This window comes from Orbicella faveolata, unplaced genomic scaffold, assembly GCF_042242905.1.
Source record: "Orbicella faveolata isolate gen_17 unplaced genomic scaffold, um_ofav_v1 contig_12, whole genome shotgun sequence".
Classification (NCBI taxonomy): Eukaryota; Metazoa; Cnidaria; class Anthozoa; order Scleractinia; family Merulinidae; genus Orbicella; species Orbicella faveolata.
The window spans coordinates 906,694-926,875 of NW_028301539.1; the positions used below are offsets into that span (position 1 = coordinate 906,694).

The 20,182-nt window shown below is 42.2% G+C and overlaps 1 protein-coding gene, 1 long non-coding RNA gene and 1 other non-coding gene across 3 annotated transcripts; 1 reads left to right on the plus strand and 2 right to left on the minus strand.

The window, feature by feature from the left end:
• Nucleotides 1–1,180: 1,180 nt before the first annotated feature.
• LOC149116034 (uncharacterized) lies at nt 1,181–2,048 on the minus strand. Its single transcript, XR_016205720.1, has 2 exons — nt 1,474–2,048; nt 1,181–1,314 (listed from the first exon to the last, which is right to left on the minus strand). It is a non-coding gene; the product is annotated as an uncharacterized LOC149116034 (long non-coding RNA).
• Nucleotides 2,049–16,294: 14,246 nt separating this feature from the next.
• Nucleotides 16,295–16,366, minus strand: Trnam-cau (transfer RNA methionine (anticodon CAU)). The gene has a single exon. It is a non-coding gene; the product is annotated as a tRNA-Met (tRNA).
• A 1,615-nt stretch (nt 16,367–17,981) lies between these two features.
• LOC149116036 (uncharacterized) lies at nt 17,982–19,241 on the plus strand. Its single transcript, XM_089283560.1, has one exon. It carries the CDS (start codon nt 17,982–17,984, stop codon nt 18,807–18,809), a length of 828 nt encoding a protein of 275 aa, XP_089139686.1. The 3' UTR covers nt 18,810–19,241.
• Nucleotides 19,242–20,182: the final 941 nt, after the last annotated feature.

Genomic DNA, 20,182 nt, shown 5'->3' on the forward strand with positions numbered 1-20,182 from the left:
ACGCAGAGATTTAAAACACAGTAATTCAATTGTAGAATGCTCTTCTCAATGGAGTAACTAATGATCCTTTCCTGTAAACTTTTCTTATTCCTGAATAGCATCTTCCAGCGTTCACTGAACGCCTGGAAGATGCTAATTTCTGAACGTTTTGTTTCGCATTTCGCCGTGAATTTTTGCGGAGAAAATTTTTGCGGGAACTTTTTTTCGCGTATCGTTGAAAAAACCGCAAAAATCGCAAGTATTAGAACCCGCAAAAATTTAAGGGCGCGATCCATTTAACCGAAATTTCCGGGCTGAGGTTCCGAAAATTCATGGTGTCGAATGAATCGGGTCCCAACGGTCTCGTTCCATTCCATTCGCAAAACGAGTTTCGCGCTCAATTAAAATGGAGGTGTTGGATCACAGCTGCTAGTATCAGAGCCAGATGGAGATTTCGACGGTGATATCAATGATATTGTGTAAGATGTTTCATACGTATTAATTTAACCTGTATAACTTAAGAGCCGTTAAAAGCCAAACATACACTTGCCTTGCGAAGCAGCTACAAATCTGTTGTAACTGCGCATGGATGTACGATTAACACCGACATATCCGCTGTTAACAATCCATAAAAGTTGCAATGATAACTGTTTCCCTCCATGTTGTACATGGAAAATACCGAACAACGAGGTACTTGGATTGAGAATGGGCCGGAATGGTCAAATGGAACGGTCCATTTCGGTCGGACCGGTCCAACCGAGAAAAGTGGTCCACCTCGAAAGGTGTGCCAATTTTTTGAAACTTTTCCGGCTGGACCGAACCGATCCATTCAGTTTTAGACCGAAATTTCCGGAAATTTTGGCCGCCCCCTCCCCCTCCCCCGCCGGTAATCGAAAGTACGCAGCGAGCGGTTTAGGAGGGAGTTTAAGGGCCCATTAACCGATCTTTTCGAGCCGTTGCTAGGGAAAATTTTTTCTCATATAACGCGCGCGCTAATGAGGCCATAAATTATGCGCAGTAACGATTCGCGATGCAAATGTGAGGATATCAGTGTGCAGGCGTTGAGCGTGGCCTTTGAGCCGTGGGGCCTACATCTGCTTTTTCCAAGGCGCTTACTCTGTACTCGCAAGGGACAAAGCCCATGCCATCTGGCGAGAGAGTGTTTCGGATACTGGAATAATCAGAAACTTAAGCATGCACATTTACCAGGTAATTTTTAATTCTTTTGTAAAGCTCTTTTTCTCAGTATAAGCGTACAGGAAACTACAAAGAGTCTGCATGCTTACTACAGTTTAGGTAGTATAAGACTAGCGTCGACGTGTTTCTCGACCAGGACTGAAAATGACAAAAAGATCAAATCAAATCTAATTTCTACGCCTACGTGCATTAAGTTAAAAGAAAGTACGTGCAAGCATTCATATTCTGTGGCTTAGTACTGAATAGAAAAGCAGTTACATGCATAGTTTAGTGTTGAAAATTATATCAATTACTTACATGTACATGGAATGTTGTCTCATAATTTGTTGACGTCGTCATCATCTTGTACGGTCAGTTTTATTTCCATTTTCGTCGATGATTTTCGACATCAAATGTTTCTAGGAGGTGGTAGGTTGCCTCATGGATTAGCTAAAATTCCGTAAATACAGTAATCCTTTAGTATGGATAGCGAACAAGTCCCCTTTTCCGTCTACTTTGGTGATTGTTCAATAAGTTGCATTACATTTTCAGTTAAGGATCCTATATTGTGAATAAAATGTTACTCCAGTTTATCCTGTTAGCTAATTTGACCAGTGAGGGCATGTCTACCAAGATGATAGAGCCTTTCCCTGTTCTTCAACTCACTAACTTGGCCATAAGTTAGTGAGCCAGAGACCTTCCCTTATGTAGAAGTGCCCTCTTATAGAAGTTTTTGAACTGCGTCACAGTCCCGTGGAGAAAAAGATATGTTTTATCCCATGTGCATGTGATTGGTACACTTGGCATCACATGAGAATTGCAGAAGCCAATTGCAATGAAGTAAAACTTTGTTTTGATTTCGCGCAAGGACTGACTGACATCATTATCATGCATAGAGGATCAAGGTTCAAAATTGTGACTAGGTAGTTTGCAATATAATACATCACATACTGTATTGGTAACAAAGACTACCAGTTTTAACAAAAAGAGTATCGGCAACATATTAATGAAATAACCAACATTGAAACATCCCAGTCTGCAAATCAGTTGACTTTAGTTGATTTTATGCTGTACACAGAATCTATGTGTCAAGACGTTTCTTTTCAACTTCAGACAATGAAAATTACTAGATCATAAATGCTAATCACGCACTCAAGGATTGAAACACAGAATTATGATTAAGTTGGTGTAAAGTTGGGTTGACATTGTTCCAAACACATCAGCACGTCAGCCTTCATGTCACGTACAGTGGTAGCATGAAATGTAAATCAAGATTTAAATGTGGGTACATTTCCAGATCTTTGCCGTGTGAAATTTCTCTATGTGTATACTTGTAGATGCAGGTGCGATTTGCTTCTGCCTTGTTGTGTGTATGCTGGGCATGTATGAATTGTTTAGTTTAGTACCATTTTAGTATGGTCCATCTCTTTTCTTGCATATGGCATGAAACCACCAGACAAGAACATTCTTCACCTTGGTAATAGTGTCATTGTGACACTGAAGCATCAGTTTTACCATGTGTTTGTTTTTGATTGCCTTAATAGTTACATTTGGTTGTGAAACTGCAGTGTAAGCAGAAAAAATAACTTATTTATAACAAGCACTAGATCACGAGAGTGCCTCCTAGATTTTCAAGGTCAATCTGCTTCCTGCTGTCAACAGTGTCATTAAAATTGTCGGGCGCCAAGGAAATGAGCTATTTTGGAGTTTGCTTTGTTATCTTATGACAGCTGGGTCATGAAAGCCAGTCGAGAGTTTAATCACTAGCTTCTAAGAGTGAACAGAACCCAAAGACGCTACTAACTAAAAGAAATTACACGCGAACCGAACTTATGGAGTATGCAAATGAGCATAACATATACAAAAGGCCACAAAACAAAGCAAACTAATTACGCGAAACTTAACACCAAACGCGAAGCTAAAAGCACGAACAAATCTCACAAATTCTGGTGCCTACAATGGGACTAAATTGAAATGTCATTTCAGTGGACGCAGAAGCAATGACAGATTAAGTTTGATCATAACCATCACAGTTAAAATTTTACGCAGAGGGCAATGATTCACTCCAAAGTGACAAGTGCCTGCCTACATTCACAATTTATGAGTACAAAGTAATTTGAATTTCTTTTGTATCGGCTGTTTATCAGACGGTGCCAACTCAATTTTCTGCCCCTTTTTCTCAGAAACAAAGTGCAAAACAATGGGCAAAAAACTAGGAGCAATGTTATTTTTAAAACTCAGAAATTGAGGGAAATTTGAGTATTTTTAATGAAAATGCATCAAAAAGTCACTTAAAGTACATATAGCATGGTGTAGACCTGTGGACAGCATGAATTTATGACTAGAAGGGTTCATTGACGCAAACCAAATTTAGTAATGACAACATCAAGATTTTTATCACTGCCTGTTAACAATAATTGTAATGCTAGACTGGCTTTTTAAGTAAATATGAGCAATGACTCAAAGTAAATAGCATGAAGTTGTATATTGTCCAGTGTTTTAGCATCCATGTATGACAAGAAGTATTTTTTTTGTGATTGGGCATAACATTTTGGATTCAAAAGTGTACTTGACTGTGACATGGAATTCCAAATGTATGGATATACATGTATCTCCATGTTCGCTGATCCAACTTTTCTTAAGTACTAAATTCAGCTTTTGTTGTACTCAATTTTCCTGTCATTTCCATTAAATCTGAGTTTATAGTAGGTTAAAAATTATTCAGTTCCTGCAAATGAATGAAGGCAAAGCATTGAGGTGGAAATTAATTAAGAGTTAATTTTCCATGTTTATGTTTCACAATTTATGGCCTTGTGTGCCCAAGGGCACAAAGAGGATTGAGTGAGTGAGAGATTTAGTTCACAAAGGATCTCAGTTTTATGATAGAAATAACTGCTCAGAAGTCTATTGATATTCTAAGGATTGAAATAACGAAATTCCCATTTTCCTCTCAAATATCTCAGCAAGACCCTTTCAAGTCTGCAAAGATTGTTTCTCTAGAAGCAATGTTAACTCTTAAGACAATTGATGCTCCATGTTGTGACATTGTACCCAGTCAATTTTACCTCCAATGGTGGTGTTTTGTCTGTGCAAAGATAAAGAGTAAATGTCTTGAAAGTGAACCATACATTAGTATGTTGACTGAAACTCAACGTTTTTTAATGGGAGTAGTGTATTGTACCTGTATTGTGGCAAACAAGAAAATTGAATGCAAGGCGAATTGTGGTTCCAAACCAAACTTAGTCAAATCAAGATTCTAGCTGGCCACGTAAAATGTTCAAAGTAAAATTTTAACGGCTGGTTTGGGAGCTTTGGAGTTACACAGCAATAAATTACAAGTATGCAATTGATGTAATCTGTATATGCATATACATTGTACAGTTGTACATGTATATACTGATATAAAGGCTATTTCAAGGGTTTGCAGATGTGTATCTTTTAACCCAACAAGCCTGGTCTCACTCCATTTATTTTGTGCATTTCAGAGAATACCAATCCACTTCAATGTTAAATACCTTTTGTAAGATCTGCAAGTGATCTGTAATAAAGTTTTGGAAGAAGGCAGCAGTTCAATCTCTAAAACCCATGTAGTTTGTATGGGGAATTTTTCTCCTTGTTCATTCTTTAAACACAAATTAGTGTGAAAAACTTATTAATATATACTTTTGAGTAGGTACATGTTTCTTGTAAAGCAGGTTACATGTACTTTATAGTTGTTATCATTATTAGGATACATGAATCTGCATAAAATAATTGTATGCTGAACTTTCGAGTAAAGACGACACCATAAAATGAATGCATCCATGTCATCACTTTATTTTTTGTCATTTAGTACAGAAGTGTTTAGATGAGTCACAAGTTGGATAAAAACAATTTTCAAAGTAAACCTGAAAAATTTTGGAGACCAAATGTATACTGTTAGTGGTCTGAAATGAAATAATTATTCAACAAATATTGAGCAGACAACAAGAATTTTCATGTGCTTGAAAATTTGTTTTGATTTACTTGTATGCATGGGTATTAAAAATTAAACAGCATGAGTAAAACAAACAGTAGATTTATTGTCTCAACTTAAAATAGTGTTTTTATTTAAGGGGGTAGGTGATCCTAACTTCTTATCAAGAGGAATACATGTTATATCAGTTACCAAACAAAGCATGGAAATTTTAGTGTGTTATATAAATCTAATACAGGGCCTCTATTAAACTTGTGAGCAAAATGATTTTCAGCAGTCAACTATCTGACATTTCTATATTATTTTACCAGTACACTGTATATTCTTGGGTGGTTGTGTCTTTTTTATTTCTAGGTGTTATTTTTCCTGTGTACTTTGGCATTCTCTGTGTTTTGCAGGGCAGGATTCAAATACAAAATCATCCAAGAAAACAATAGATACTTTCAAAGCAGATTAAAGATATCCTCTTATCTAGAAATGAACACACCTCCTAGCTAGCAGTAGAACAATGTTGGCTTAAATTTTGTCTTTTGTTTTTCAAAGCCACAGCTATAAGTGCATTTTTGGGGGTGGTTTTATTGTCGCCCCAGTCAAATATATATTTTTTAATCGCACTGGAATTTGACCCTCATGTACAGTGTAAGTAATAAAAAGTATCTTATTAAAGTAGCAGGGCTTGAACTTAGCTAGCGTTTATTCCAGCAGCAACATTTGTAGGGTATGTTTTGCTGGCAAAACAAGTTTAAAAAGCCACAAGCAAAATTTTTTCTAGCAGTTATTTTCTTTCTGCTTTGAATTTCTATCTAACATGTATTTATATGGGGTCCTTGAAAGACCATTATTTTTGTCTTGGATAACATGTTGTTGCTTGTTACATGTGTGAATTGAAAATGGCTAACTGATTACAATTTTTATTGACTCAGGAAGGAACTACATTTAAAAGTGCCATAATTTCAGAGAAGACCTGACAGAGCATATGTTGATTTTAGGGTGACAAATTTTTTGCAGTCTTGTGTTCAAAATACCTGAGATACTCATTTGAAGTGGTTTTCTCCGTCAAAACCAAAGAAATTAGGGATCACTAGTCAGGAATGAGAACACTGCGGAGTTTTGAAATTTGTTTTTGGTTGCAGGTATTAGTGTAACAAGATATTATTATTTGTTAGTGTCAAATGGTAACTTGACACTGTTGTTTTTCGTGCATGAGTAGTTTCAATCAAAAGTGACGAATCAATGACTCTTGTCCACATGGTCAGAATAAACAAACAAGCCAATTTAGCGGCATGTCCAGAAACTTTAACCTTCTATAAATGTTTGGACGCTTCTTTTTGTTAGTGTATTCAGCGGCATTTTAATATCTTGCATTAGTGGCAATTCTTTAAAACTTTTAATAGGGATTTGTGGTAGGTAAACTCTTCAAATATTCCTGAAGACTTCATGGCGACAAGTTAACCGCAAATTGATCAAATTAGACTTTGAGGCAACACAGTGGTTCTTTCACTTTGAAGCAGATTCCTTGGGTGGTTCAAAAAGGTAAACTTACGTCTCTCATAAAGTAAGAAAACTTTTTCTGTAACTTACATTTTTGCAATAGTCTGGTTGTTTCAAGTGTCAAGTTAGGTAATGCTGTTCACCTTCAATAATGTGTTCACATTTAACTGGGTTTTGATATCAGTATTAATATGAAGTGGTTTTGTGGAATATCAAACCGGAAAAAAAATATCATCATTGCTGGCAGCAGAATAAGACCATGCTATTGCATGACAGTGTTACAATTAAATTGGTTCTTGTTGTAAAATGAGCCAGAAACGTGATCCAGAATCAACACCAATCGTCTGTTTACCATTAGCTACAGTACTACTACAGACTCCATGATGTTTAGCTTGGATTCCGTTCCTTTATGAAAAGCATCTCGTAAACGAGGCAATCAAATTTCCCTTGGCACATTGTAGGGTAGGGCACTACCCTACAACCAGTATTTATTAGCAAGAAACTGGAACAAGATCTCAAGCCCAAAGAAATCAAGCCTTCGATCGTAAATCAACAATGCGTGGTTTATTTATTTTCATGTGATCTGTGCGATGCAGATTATGTCGGCTACACAGTCCGACACCTCCACCAACGTATTGCTGAACATAAAAACTCGGCGATTGGAAAACACCTTTTGGAAGCCCACGGGGACATAAGCCTCCTCAACGAAAGCCAGTTTCGAATTCTCCGAAAGTGCCAAGGGAAACAGTTTGATTGCCATAAAAGTTGATACGTACTATGACGGCAGAGTAATGTTAAAATATTAGAACAGAGGCGCTTATTGGAATAGGGCGCTTATTATTGAAAACACGTTCGAAGGGGGCGCTTTTTCCAAAGGGGGCGCTTATTGGGAGAACGGCGCGAAATCGAATCATAAATATAGCGGTACTTCAAAACTACCTAAGAACCTTAATTCTAAATGCAATTATACTTCCATCCTACCAGTCTTTCAGTTTTATAATCTATTCGACCAATGTTGGGCTCGTGCTCGAAAGTATTCTGGTTGCGATACTGATGACCCTAAGTGTCGTGCTTTCTTAAACCTCCACGACAACTTGTACATAACATTAAGTCCAGCTATGGCTGAGAATTTGAACGTTGCTCTAGAATAAAAGTTTGTCCGGACCATCTTATTCGAGCGTTAAAATTCTAGCGACACGTTTCACAGATGCACCGTTGCTTCAAGGAAGGTCTCGCAGGCAATAGTAACCAAAGAACTCAAAGACGGGAATCTGGCGAGATATTCTAAAGACCTTAATTTTGCCTTGAATCACGAGTGAATCGTGGAGGCTTTGGTAAAATGGTTTATTTAACGGGAATCTGGTCCAAAATCGCCCGAGTAGTCTTCATTTTACACAAAAATCCCGGAACTTTTTGGTTCGCAGGAAAATTGTTAACGCTGGTTTGGTTCGCCCCGCTGGAAAATACCTGGAAAACATAGCCCAGACCCGTTGACTAAGAGAATTTTTTTACCAAAGAAAGTATACCTCAAAAAGGAACTCCAAACTTCCGCATCCGATAGCTAATTGGTGAAAAAATCGCTCAATTTGAAGGATCTTCCTTAGCTCGGCGTTCTTGGTTTCGTGCGCTGAAACTTTTCGTTTCAATAAGGTTATTTACGTTTAAAGTGAAAAAGGGTTGTTTGGAAATCGTTTTACTCAATGGCAGTCAGTGAGGACAGATGAGATCGTTGGCAAGAAATCATAAACATCAACATTCATGCGGTTAGTAAGCAAAATCATAACAGTTAGTGTAAATTCCTTTGATACACTTTCCCTCTCTTTGCTAATTTTAAGTCGATAAGGAAACGATTACGCTCGATACTTTTTGAGCTCAAGCTTAGATTCGTGATATAACCAAGTTAATCAAAATCGAAGGAACAAATTGTATGTGGAGCTAGAGAGGGAATGATAACTTGACCGGGTCATCCGGAGCCGATTTTATTTTGTTTTTCTGCCGAGATATTCTAAGGACTTTAATTTTGCCTTGAACCACGAGTGAGTCGTGGAGGCTTTAGTAAAATTTGAAAGGAAGAATTCTCTAGAGTATCATCACATGGTCTGAAATGGGGCAAAAAACCGCCTAGTCGAAAAAGGTCTGTTTGAAAGTAAAGTTAATGTCTTCTGTTGTCACCTATTATTTTGTTATTTAAGGAGTGTAAGGAATGCTCCCAGCGGATGTTAAATAAATTAAATGCACGGTGTCTGTGAATTGTTTCTTGGCTTATAAGATTTGTTAGCGATAAACCAGTTTCCAATAAAGCAGTCGAAATCTACAAGTGTCGCGAAGTGACACGGCATGCACAGGACCGCTTCAGTTGTTCTTCGGAATTTGAGTAATTTCATCATGCTCTACCATCAAGAACGTTTTGAACCTTTTTGCGCCAATTTGATTGATTTCAAGAAGCAAACATCCTTCAAGTTTTTGTCTTTCGTTGTTGCGTTCGAGAGAACGCAGTTCTAATCGGGTAATGCGGTAAAATTCTAGTTTTTGTGTATCCATGTATCTTTCTGTGGACACCAATTTGGTCCCCTCCCCCCCCCCCCCAAAAAAAAAATTCGGAACTGCTTTTTGTCCTTGTTGAAACCTCGAGTTTCGATCGAGCTACTTTAGCTACTTCAGACTAGAAACGGACAACTCGTGTGATGAATTTTAGGATCCTAACTATACAGCCAGACCTGTATTAAGCGTACAACCTTTGTTAAGTGGTCAGTAGCCGAAATTTATTTGCCTTATTTACTGTAAATTATATACCTCTACGGTCAGACGAGGACTTCTAATAGGTGGCTGCTAAAATGATCAATTTTTTGAAATTATGCTCAAACACAAAAAATAAGCTAGTATTTAAGAGAGGGGTGAATAGGTGTAGTGTCGAACAGCAAAAATAAGCCACAAAAGGCAACCACGAAGGCGAATGACAACAGTACACACAGTACACGTTTCAACACTCTCTTCCCGCGCTCGCACTCTCCCGGATGTATACTTTGACATGTACGACCGCTGTCCTAATATACTACATTCCCTCTCTTTCTTCGCTTAGATAGTTAACCTCGAAAAACAGAAACATTGCAAACTTCCAGTTTGTTTATACATTCTAAAAGTTCAGTTCAAATCCAAATGTTCAAGACAAAAGTCACACTAGGCATAAACATAGCCTTTGCAGTTCAGTTCATAAAACAACGTTTCAATGTCACTCGTGCAATAACAGCGAACAATAATATGACAATGCAAATGTCTCTAGTTTTAGTACAGAACATAGTCACTCAGAGCCTTCGGACGGTTCGTAATTCTGCCGGATCTCCTCACAGGCTGCTCAGCTGTAGGTACAGCAGAAGGTACATCTTCTGGTGGTGATTCAGCGGTCGCTACTTGATCCTCTGCCATAGGTGGCGTCTCAAATGGCTTAGGTTGAGTCCGTGGTTCAGCATCCTGTAGCTGCGTTTCCTGTTCTTTTGGATCTGGCATATTGAAGGGCTTAATATGCTGAAGGTTGCGTTTGTACTGAACACCTTGTGCTGATCGCAACACTACCTGGTCCCCATAACGAGATATCACCTGATATGGTTCCTTCTCATAGCAGGGTGACAGCTTATTTTCTTTTTTCTTCTCAAGCAGAACAGTGTCTCCCTCTCTCACATTTCGGTCTCTGGCGTGGAACCTCTTGTCAACATAGTCCTTGTTAAACTGCTTTCTCTGGGTGTCCCGATCACGGACGGCTTGGTCGCTTACTTCTACTTCCTCCTCTTCAACATTGACTAGCTCAGGCATTTTAGTTGTCAGCTTTCTTCTAAACAGTAACTCGGCAGGACTCTTTCCTGTAGTTGAATGTGGCGTGGACTTGTACGCCAAAAGAAACCTGTTTAGCTCCTCTCTCCAATTCTTTCCTTCTGCACGGGCTGCTCTCATGGACTTTAGAAGCGACCTGTTCTGCCTCTCTACTTCGCCATTAGCTCTTGGCCATAGAGGTGTCGTGTAACGGTGTTCAATCCCCATTTCATTCAGATAATCTTCTATCTCTTTAGACACAAGATTTGAGCCATTGTCGGTACGCAGACCTTTAGGTAGGCCATGTCTTGCAAATTGGGCATCCAAGCAATGAATGATGGTTTTGCTGGAAGTTGTTCGGATAACATCAACTTCCATCCACCGGCTGTAATAATCAACGAGAACTAACAAGTGTTCTCCAGAAGGTAACGGACCCATTAGATCCACAGCTACTTCTTCCCATGGCTGGTTAGGTAATGGTGTTGACTTCAATGGTGGGGGTGGAATGTTCTTGGTAACCATCTGGCACCCGTAACACTCTGTACATCTTCTCTCGGCATCACGATCCATAGCAGGCCACCAGACCTTTGTTCTAAGTCTCTCCTTTGTCTTTACGACTCCCTGGTGCCCCTCGTGTGCCAAACTGATGACTCTCTTGCGAAGTTCTTGGGGTATAACAATTCTTGTTCCCCGTAGAATCACATGACCGATAAAAGTCAATTCATTGCCCACTGGCAAATAATGCTTTGGAGCATTGTCCCATTTTCCTTCGATGAGGCAATTCCTGACTGCTTGCAACTCTGAGTCTTGGGCTGAGACTCGTTCAATCTCTTTGATTCTCAACGCAACAGGCACAGCATGTAGAGCCAAGGCCAACTGGACTTGCGTCAGCAATAACACGGGTGGGGATGTCCTTATCGAAGTAAGCTAGGACTGGTGCACTTGCAACTTGACTCTTTAATCTCTGAAATGACTGCTCCTGCTCCTCGCCCTACACGAACGGTTCTCCTTTTTTTGCAAGTTTTCTGAGGGGATCAGCAGTGGTAGCAAAATCAGGTATAAACCTGGCACTAAATCCAACGAGTCCTAAGAAGCTACGGATCTCTGAAGGTGTCTGAGGCTGACTTGCTTCTGCAATGGCTCTGACTTTTTCCTCAGTTGGGCCGACTCCATGCTTGCTAAGCAAAAGACCCATGAATACCACTTTAGTCATTCGGAAGGTGCACTTCTCAGCATTCAAAGTCAGCTGCTTCTCACTAAGGCGTTGCAACACACTGTGTAAGTTCTTATCAGGTTCCTCAGTATCTCGACCATGAACGATAAGATCATCTGCTATGTTTGCCACTCCTTGTAGACCTGCCATTGACTGGGTGATGATATGCTGGTACTTCTCTGGTGCGGCATTTACACCAAAACTCAAACGCTTGTAGCGGAATATACCATCGTGGGTGGCAAAAGCAATGATATCCCTTGACTCAGGATCCAACTCGATTTGGTGAAAACCCCACCTTAAATCTAACTTCGAGAAAACACCACTCCCATTAACGCTTTCAAGGACTTCATCTATGGTTGGCATGGGCAGTCTTTCCCGGATAATGGCCTCGTTGGCTCTCCGCATATCGACACATAACCTTATGTCCCCTGACGGTTTAGGAGCGACAACCACTGGGCTTACCCACACCGTAGGCCCCTCGACTTTCTCAATTATATCCTTGTCAAGGCGTTCATTAACCTTGGCGGTTACTTTGTCCTTTACAGAAAAAGGTACTCGTCGCATTTTCTGAACGACTAGAGTTACACTGGGATCAACGTGTAGCTTCAACTGATAATCTTTAACCTTTCCAATTCCCTGGAACACACTGGGGTATTTTGCTTTGAGTTCTCCCACAAAGGTATCATCAACAGTGTTACAGTCTGCTGTCCCGAGAGTTCCCGTGAGGTCCACACGAAGGATTCCAAGATCTGTGGCAGTCGAATATCCTAGCAAACAACGCCCGGATTCAACAATAATGAAATTTGCCACAACCTTTGCTTTCGATACGGAAACTTCTGACTTAAACTGGCCTTCAACTCCAAGCTCTCGACCCCCATAAGCATACAATCTCTTCGTGCAAGGTTTTAATTTAATCTTGAGCCCCTGATACTTTAGTTCCTGCAGTGTATCTTTACTGATAAGGTTACTTGCAGAACCTGAATCAATTAACACATCTCTGCTGATTCCACCAATCTTCACTGAGACCACTGGCTCAGCGGAATTTGACATAGCACATGTCTGTTCCTCTATAGTAAATGCAAATGTGTCATCCTCACCTGATTAATTACAACGATCCTCAACTTGATTGGCCTGCCTCCCCTTACCATGGCGCTGCTGTCTGCCTCCCCGTTGTTGCGTGGTGCCTTGTTTTCCAGACTTAAAGTTCCTTCCCCCTTTGCAACAGCTAGCATAATGACCATATTTACCACACTTGCTGCACTTGCGACCTTGGGCTGGATAACTTTTACTCTGAGCAAAGTGACCTTCTTTACCACAGTTGAAACAAACACTTTTTCCTTTGGTTCCACGCCCAGGACTTTCTTCAACTGCATTAGCGCCTGCTCCAGGTTCTTGGCTTGGCGTGACCATTTGACTTGCCTGCTCGCGTGAGGCTTCCCACTTTCGAACTTTATCCATTGCAGCTTCCAGAGTAATGTTATTGACTTCCAATAGCTTCTTCTTTAGCTCAACATCAGGCAACTTTTCGATCAATTGGTCCCGCAAATTTTCCTCCAAAGTTGTACCAAAATTACAATGACGAGCTTGTTTACGTAAACGAACCATGAACTTGTCAGCGGTCTCTCCCTTTGTCGGCGTAAGTTGACGAAAGACATGACGGTCGTACGGTACATTTTCCTCGGCTCGGAAATGAGCATCCAACTTTCGCAGACACACCACATACTCATTATCCTGGTCAGCATTCAGTAGTCCAGGATCTGGAAGATCTTCGTAAATATCTTGTACTTCCATACCCGCTAAATGAAGTAACTGAGCCTTTTTCCGAGAAGGATTCGTGATTCCCTTGCCATCGATGTAATACTTGTAGGATTCCACGTGCGAATTTTTATTTTAGCTTGCCATTTACGTATGCAAATTAGGACTATTTAAAACGCTGCGGTTTCCTAGCGCGCCAATCTTTTCAACGTTTTCTCTAGCTTCAAGTTAATATTGTTGCGGAATCTATTCTACCTAGCTTCACCGTCATCGCTACAGTCAGGAAACATTTGTAAGTCTTTATATTCTGTCCTGTATTTCTCATATCGCTCGGCTCTTCTTCACATGTATTTTTATTTATTTTTCTAGTCGAATCTCGCTCGCTCTATCTTTCAATTCTCAACGGGCTCCTCGAGTCTCTTCAACAGAGCGTGAGTTCGAAATCTCTAGACGTAGCGTCAACAAGAACTGTAAGCTACAGCGGGGCTAGTCACTTCAACGTATAAAACAGACTTGATTACGAAAATTGGACTCTTGATGATTACAGGCTACAGTAGGCACAGTACAACAATATGCTGGGCTCCAGATGAGACATTTATCAACTGGATTGACTGTGTCATGACAACTATGGGTGAAGGCCGGAAGGAAACCCATACTCCAAACAAATTGCAGGGTGACCCAAAAACTAAGCTACATTTGTTTGTAAAGGTGGGATGTTGGAATGTGAGAACTACGTTCTCTGTGGGAAAAACAGCCCAGATCACAGCTGTGATGACTCAGTATGGATAGAGGCAGTGTCAGCTACATAGGGTGGGATAGCCTGGAAGCAGAGATGCGACAACCCAATTCTCCACTAGGAGAATGGAACAATGATGAACTAGGGAACTAATTTTAAGGCATGTGTGAAACGGGGTATTAATTAAGAGTCAGGTCTAAAGATGATCTCACATTTTTGGTTGGGTCATAAATGGGGTAGAGTAAATCAGATTTTGGTCTTAATTGGGCAAGAGTCTTGGGAAGCGGTCCGCACACCCCCAACTTATTTCTTTGGGAGTTTTTCCCCCATCCCCACGGGGTCTGTTGGTAGTGCTGGACATCCAGTTAATTGGTAATTGAGTACTGTGTTTCTCCAATTGATTTGTATGTTTGGTCTTTTCCCACAGGTTTTGTCAGGCGAAATCCCCCAGTCTGCTCCGATGAATGACCAAGGAGTCGCAGGACAGTTAGTTACTAGAATTGATAGTGCATTCCTTGCGAGGCACTCTCAAGATGGAGGCCTTTTTGAAGGGCTTCAAGCCAGTGCAGGAGCTTCTTGTATGGCAAGTATTATAAACTTTGTTGATGTCAAATTTTTGGTTGGGTCATAAATGCGGTAGAGTAAATCGCAGATTTTGGTCTTAAATAGGCCAAAGGTTTTGCAAAGTGGTCCGCACACCCCAACTAATTTCTTTGGAAGTTCTCCTCCCTCACCACCCTTGCAGGGTCTGTTGGTTGTGCTGGACATCCGTTTAATTGAGTACTATGTAGATTTGTATGTTTGGTCAGTAGTAAAGCACGCTTATAGGGGCGGTAACCAATCAGGAGGCGATGCATATCATTAAAAAAGGCTCTCGACCAATCAGAGGGCAGTATTTTCGATTTGCATAAACAAGATGGCGTCCAGGGGGGTCAAACATGGCGCCCATGCCCAAATAAGGGCAACATGTCCAAATAAGGAGAAATATGAAATCGAGGTTGTGACGCGCATGTCCAAATAAGGCGATAGCCAATCCATGAGATCGAGGCTGTCACGTGCATGAAATCGAGGTTCGGATGGGAATAAAAGGGTTTGCGTGAGTGTCGAGTGAGTATTGTTGTTTTGAGCTAGGCGACTAGAAGATGTCTTCAGAGGAGAGCGAGACGAAGGTGAATAGTGTTTCTGAAGAGGAGAAGATAGAAGAACTTGCCGCGAGGGTGATGGATGCTGTTCATGACGGTATTCTTGGAAAGATAATGAAATGCGCCGTTTCTCACGCTATGGATGTCGTTCTGAGGAAAGAGGTGGTGAAGCTGGCGGATGAGGTGATGAGGTTCAGAAGAATGCTGTCTGAGAAGATGTTTGATGACCAGTCCATCTCGTTTAAAGACCCTGTGTGTTTGGAGAAGTTGTCGGATGGATTTGAGGACGGATGGGAAGCGTGGAAGAGCAGTTGGGAGGACCGAGACGAGTTGGCGTACCGAGCATTTATCAAACAAATTGTAAAAACACCAGAATCAGAGGAGTGAAAAAACATTTTTATTCATGCCTGTAACACTAATAAAGATCCTTTAACGAGAGAATGTACATGGTTTGTTGCGTGATTTTTTCATCGTCTCTATAGGGAATAAAAAAGAAAAAATTTAATGCCCCGACCAGGAATCGAACCTGGGTCTTTCAGGCCACAACTCAACGTCTTAACCATTAGACCATCGAAGCGCTTACCTCTTTAGGACTTGGTTTTGGGGTTGTCATCGGGAGGCAGTCCGAAATTCACGGCTTTGCAATGAGGGCAGAGTCTTTCGGAGGGTTTCAACCGCTCAGTGTGGAGGGCTTTACAGGTTCCGTGAAAGAATTGGTCGCAACAGGGTGTCAGGAAGTAGTCTCTGATACTGTGTTTGAAAGTGTATCCTTCCTTGCACCATAGACATTGAGGGTTAGGAAATCGAGACATGGAGTCTGAAAATAGAACAAAAAACAACTTTTATTGGTCATTCCACTTATTACAGGGTGGGACGTGTGCACGGTCCTATTGACCGGCGCCCTCTTTTTCTTCGGGATATCAATCAATCAATAAACGATTATTATAGTACTTTCAACCATTGTGACCAAGTAACGATGCGAGCCATGATCGACGCGAACGATAGATTACCAAACGTGTAAAAAAGAAATGTGAATTAAAAATGGGCGGGGCGAGGTTTCGATCCTCGGACCTCTGGGTTATGAGCCCAACGCGCTTCCACTGCGCCACCCTGCCTTTATTAGAAATAAAAAAATCGGAGTGTGTTTTTTACAAAAAACTGTGTCTGTCTTTTTCTTAGTTTGGGGCCTGTCCATTAATCAGTATGGCTTCGGCGACTCCTCGTGGGTATTCGTCGATCCATTGAAAGAACTTGCAGGTACGCTTGGGACACTTGAGATAGAGCCTGTCTGGGTTGGACTGGGAGTGGGAGGTGGCTAAGACCAGGGACTTGCTGCATAGACATCGGAAACGAGCCGGGTCGATGTTCCTGTAGCAGGGGTGGGTCTGTTCTTCGACGCGTCTCAGGTAAGTGCCCACCTCTTTGACGCCACAGGTCACATAACACTTGGTGTAGAATCTGGAAGAGGGGCATCGGTAATATTCCCAGGTACAACCGTCTGGGGTTCGCACGCTTCCGTATGTCAGGGGTACCATGCAACGTGGGCAGATGGAATCTTGTGGTTTCAGTTGGTTCAGGAACTGATCGGGGTCGAATTCCTTCAACACTTGGACTTCGGTGAATTCTCCTCGGTCGTCCACTTCAGGGGGTACTTCTACGAGGTCGTCTTTCTTGAATTTGTCGAGTCCCATGGCTTCCAGGACTTGCATGGTTCGAGGAGGTGAGTCTCTGATCACGGTCATGCATCCGCCTTGAATGGCAGGTAGCTTTGAGTCTGTGAAGATAGAGATTGAGTTAGTATCCCAACAAGGTGTTTTCACGTCGCATGGTTTCTAGGATGTGGGTGGTTTTTCGCACGTTCTTGGGGGTCGGTCTTTGCCTTCGCTTGTCATGGTTACTTTTCATTTGGCTTTTGACTTCTTGGCGTTGGATCGAAAAGGCGCTCCAGGGTCGCGAGAAGCCTTTGAGAGGGACGGTGGTCCAACTGACCGAGTCCGGGGTGATTTCTTTGAAGAGGACGCGTTCGTTGAAACGGAGTCTGGCACGAGGTTTTTTGAATAACCATCTATCTAAAGTGGATTGTAGTTGTTTACCTCCTACTTCTCTTTCCACTCTCTTGGGTAAGAGCAGTTCCAGTTTCTTTTTGGACAATTTTTTCTTTTTCCTGACGGGTTCGACGTGTGAATCCATGACGACTTCTGCTGAAAAGTGACTCGTGATGGAATGCGTTGTTCGACTTTATGGACGTTTTTGACGACCAATCAGTGACGTGTGGTGTGATGGGATCATGTGACGGTCTTCGTTCCGATTGGCGGGATCTGAAGTGGGCACGTGATCCGGGAAAGTACGGAGTGAAAGTGGATCCACGGCGCGGGTATAAAAGGAGCCCGTTGGACGCAGCGAATCATTCTCGACTTGCTGTTGACGCGGTGATGACCTGTAGGATTTTGGATGAGAGAGACGTGCAAGAGATCCTTGAAGATCTTAGACAACAGTTGAATCGAGCTTCTGACGTTTTGGATACAATCGAAAAAGAAGGCGAAAGACCGTTACACGCGAGGATAATTGAATTGGAGTTACGTCTTGTCTCTCCTTTGTACTATAGGCTCCAGAGGCACTTGATTGACTGGGGTGTGCGTAGTTGCTATCCTCATTTGTCGGGCTTGGAGATCACGAAGCGAGCGGATCGAGAAGGAAAGAAGTTTAACGAGTTTGTCTGAGGGTGTCAAGATGACTTACTATAGCAACTCGAACCAGATTCGGGACCTCGTGGAACAGATCGTGGATCTGAAGGTATACACTTTAAGAGATCTCGACGCCATTCCAGATGCCAAGGTGGACCTGTACATTTTTGACAATCTCTTCGAACCGTCAGGTCGAGTACCCGATAGTCTGTGGTCTTTTCAGCTCTTGATGAGACGTCGTCCTGACTGGGGTGGTACGATTTTGGAGATGATGAAGAATAACAAACACGTGTTTTTGTTTTTCGGTGAGTGGTGTCGCGTGATGTACCGAAGTGGTAGCGGTCAATTCAAATTCATTCATTGTAGTGATCCCACCCTGGACGCCGAGCGGGCCTGTTTGATCGCCACGGATAACCTCACGTACATGATGACCGATGCCATCCGTGATCTGTTTGAACCCTTGCGTTTCTCTCGTGACCTATCACGACGGGTGTTGGAGGCAGACGAGAGTCCCATGGTGAAGTCGTTACTGACTTTCAGCAAGGGAGATTACAAGGAAACGTGTCTGAAGTTGGAAGAGTTGATCTACGATATCATGCATCAACGTGATGTGTGGAAGGATCGGTTTTTCTTTCGTGCCATGGACACTGATCGGGAGGACCTGTGTGGTGAGTGTAAAGAGAGTATGCGACAAGCATTCTATGCGAAGGGGGACGAGCAGGAAGCCCTGAAGTGGAGACCCGGTAAAGGGGAATGTTGTTGGAGAAATTGTAAATATTATGCCATGGATACCTACGAGGAAGACTGTGATGATGAGTATGGACGAGATCTTAAGAACATGGAACATGTTGATTACTTTACAGATTCAGACTAAGTCTTTTCTTCGCCTTCTTTTTCGTGTTATCCAATCAGAGTCGATTTTTCGTAAGAACCAATCAGGCACGACGTTTTTGTACATATAAGAAAGTGTGAATAAAGAATTGGGTTCAAATCATTATGTCTCATGCTTTGAGTTGGTTGATCTCGAGAATGTGTACGACCATAGCCGATCGATGGTGTTGGACGACCTTGTGTTCCAAGTGCACTAGTGTCTACGAGCGATACGGTAAGGGTGAACCCATCCCCGACCATTTCAGCGATTCGCCCTTGGAGGTGTTTGACTATACCGACGTCGAACCCAACGTGATGCGTTTTGTGGTTTATATCTTGTGGTTGAAACGGCAACCCGATTCATTTAAGAAGTATCTCGAGGTACGGGAGCAACGTTTCGAGTTGTGGAGACAGTGCGTGTACAAACTTTATCGACTATGAAGAAGAAAGGTCAAAAGAAGAAGCAAAAGCCGCTTTCGACCGGAACGTTACTGGGACGGTATCGGGATCCTTCCAGACCCGGTAGTCTGGGCGGTCTGACGCGATTCGCCCAGGCCAATAAGATCTCGGTACGACGTGCTCGCGAGGTCCTGCAACGGGATTTGGGGTACACGTTGCACAAACCCAGACGTCGTCGTTTTCCCACGGTCCCGGTGGTGGTGTTCGGCATCGACGAGCAGTGGACGGCCGACCTGATCGAGGTGATCAATATTTCGAGGTACAATCGAGGGTATCGTTACCTCTTGACAGTAGTGGACGTGTTTTCCAAGCACGCCTGGGTCCAGCCCTTGAAGAGCAAGACGGGCAAAGCGGTGACGGAAGCCATGGCAAAGATCTTGAAAGGAGGTAGAAAACCCATCAATCTCCAGACGGACGACGGGAAGGAATTCTACAACAAGACGTTTCAGGATTTGATGAAGCAGAAAGGCATTCATCATTTTTCGACGCGCGGGGATACGAAATCCAGTGTGGTGGAACGGTTCAATCGGACCCTGAAGGAACGTATGTACCGGTACTTCACCGTGAAGAATACGAAGACGTATGTGCCCGTGTTACAAGATCTGGTCCGAGGGTACAATCGATCGTATCATCGCAGTATCAAGATGGCTCCCGATCAAGTGACTTTAGCCAATAGCGAGGACGTGTGGGAGACTCTTTACGGAAAAAAGAAAAAGGGAAAAACATCGAGACGACCTCCACTCAAAGTCGGGGATCGTGTGAGACTGAACAAGAAGTTCCGTCAGTTCAAGGAAGGGTATTTACCCGGTTGGACCGAGGAGGTGTTTGTGATACGTCGTGTGCGTCCTGGGAAGGTCACCACGTACAAGGTGGAAGAATGGGACGGCACGGCGGTCGAGGGCACGTTTTACGCGCAAG

What these genes read in the sequence shown, in the direction of transcription:
- LOC149116036 (XM_089283560.1), top strand. Translation starts at nt 17,982, where the DNA reads ATGACTTACTATAGCAACTCGAACCAGATTCGGGACCTCGTGGAACAG.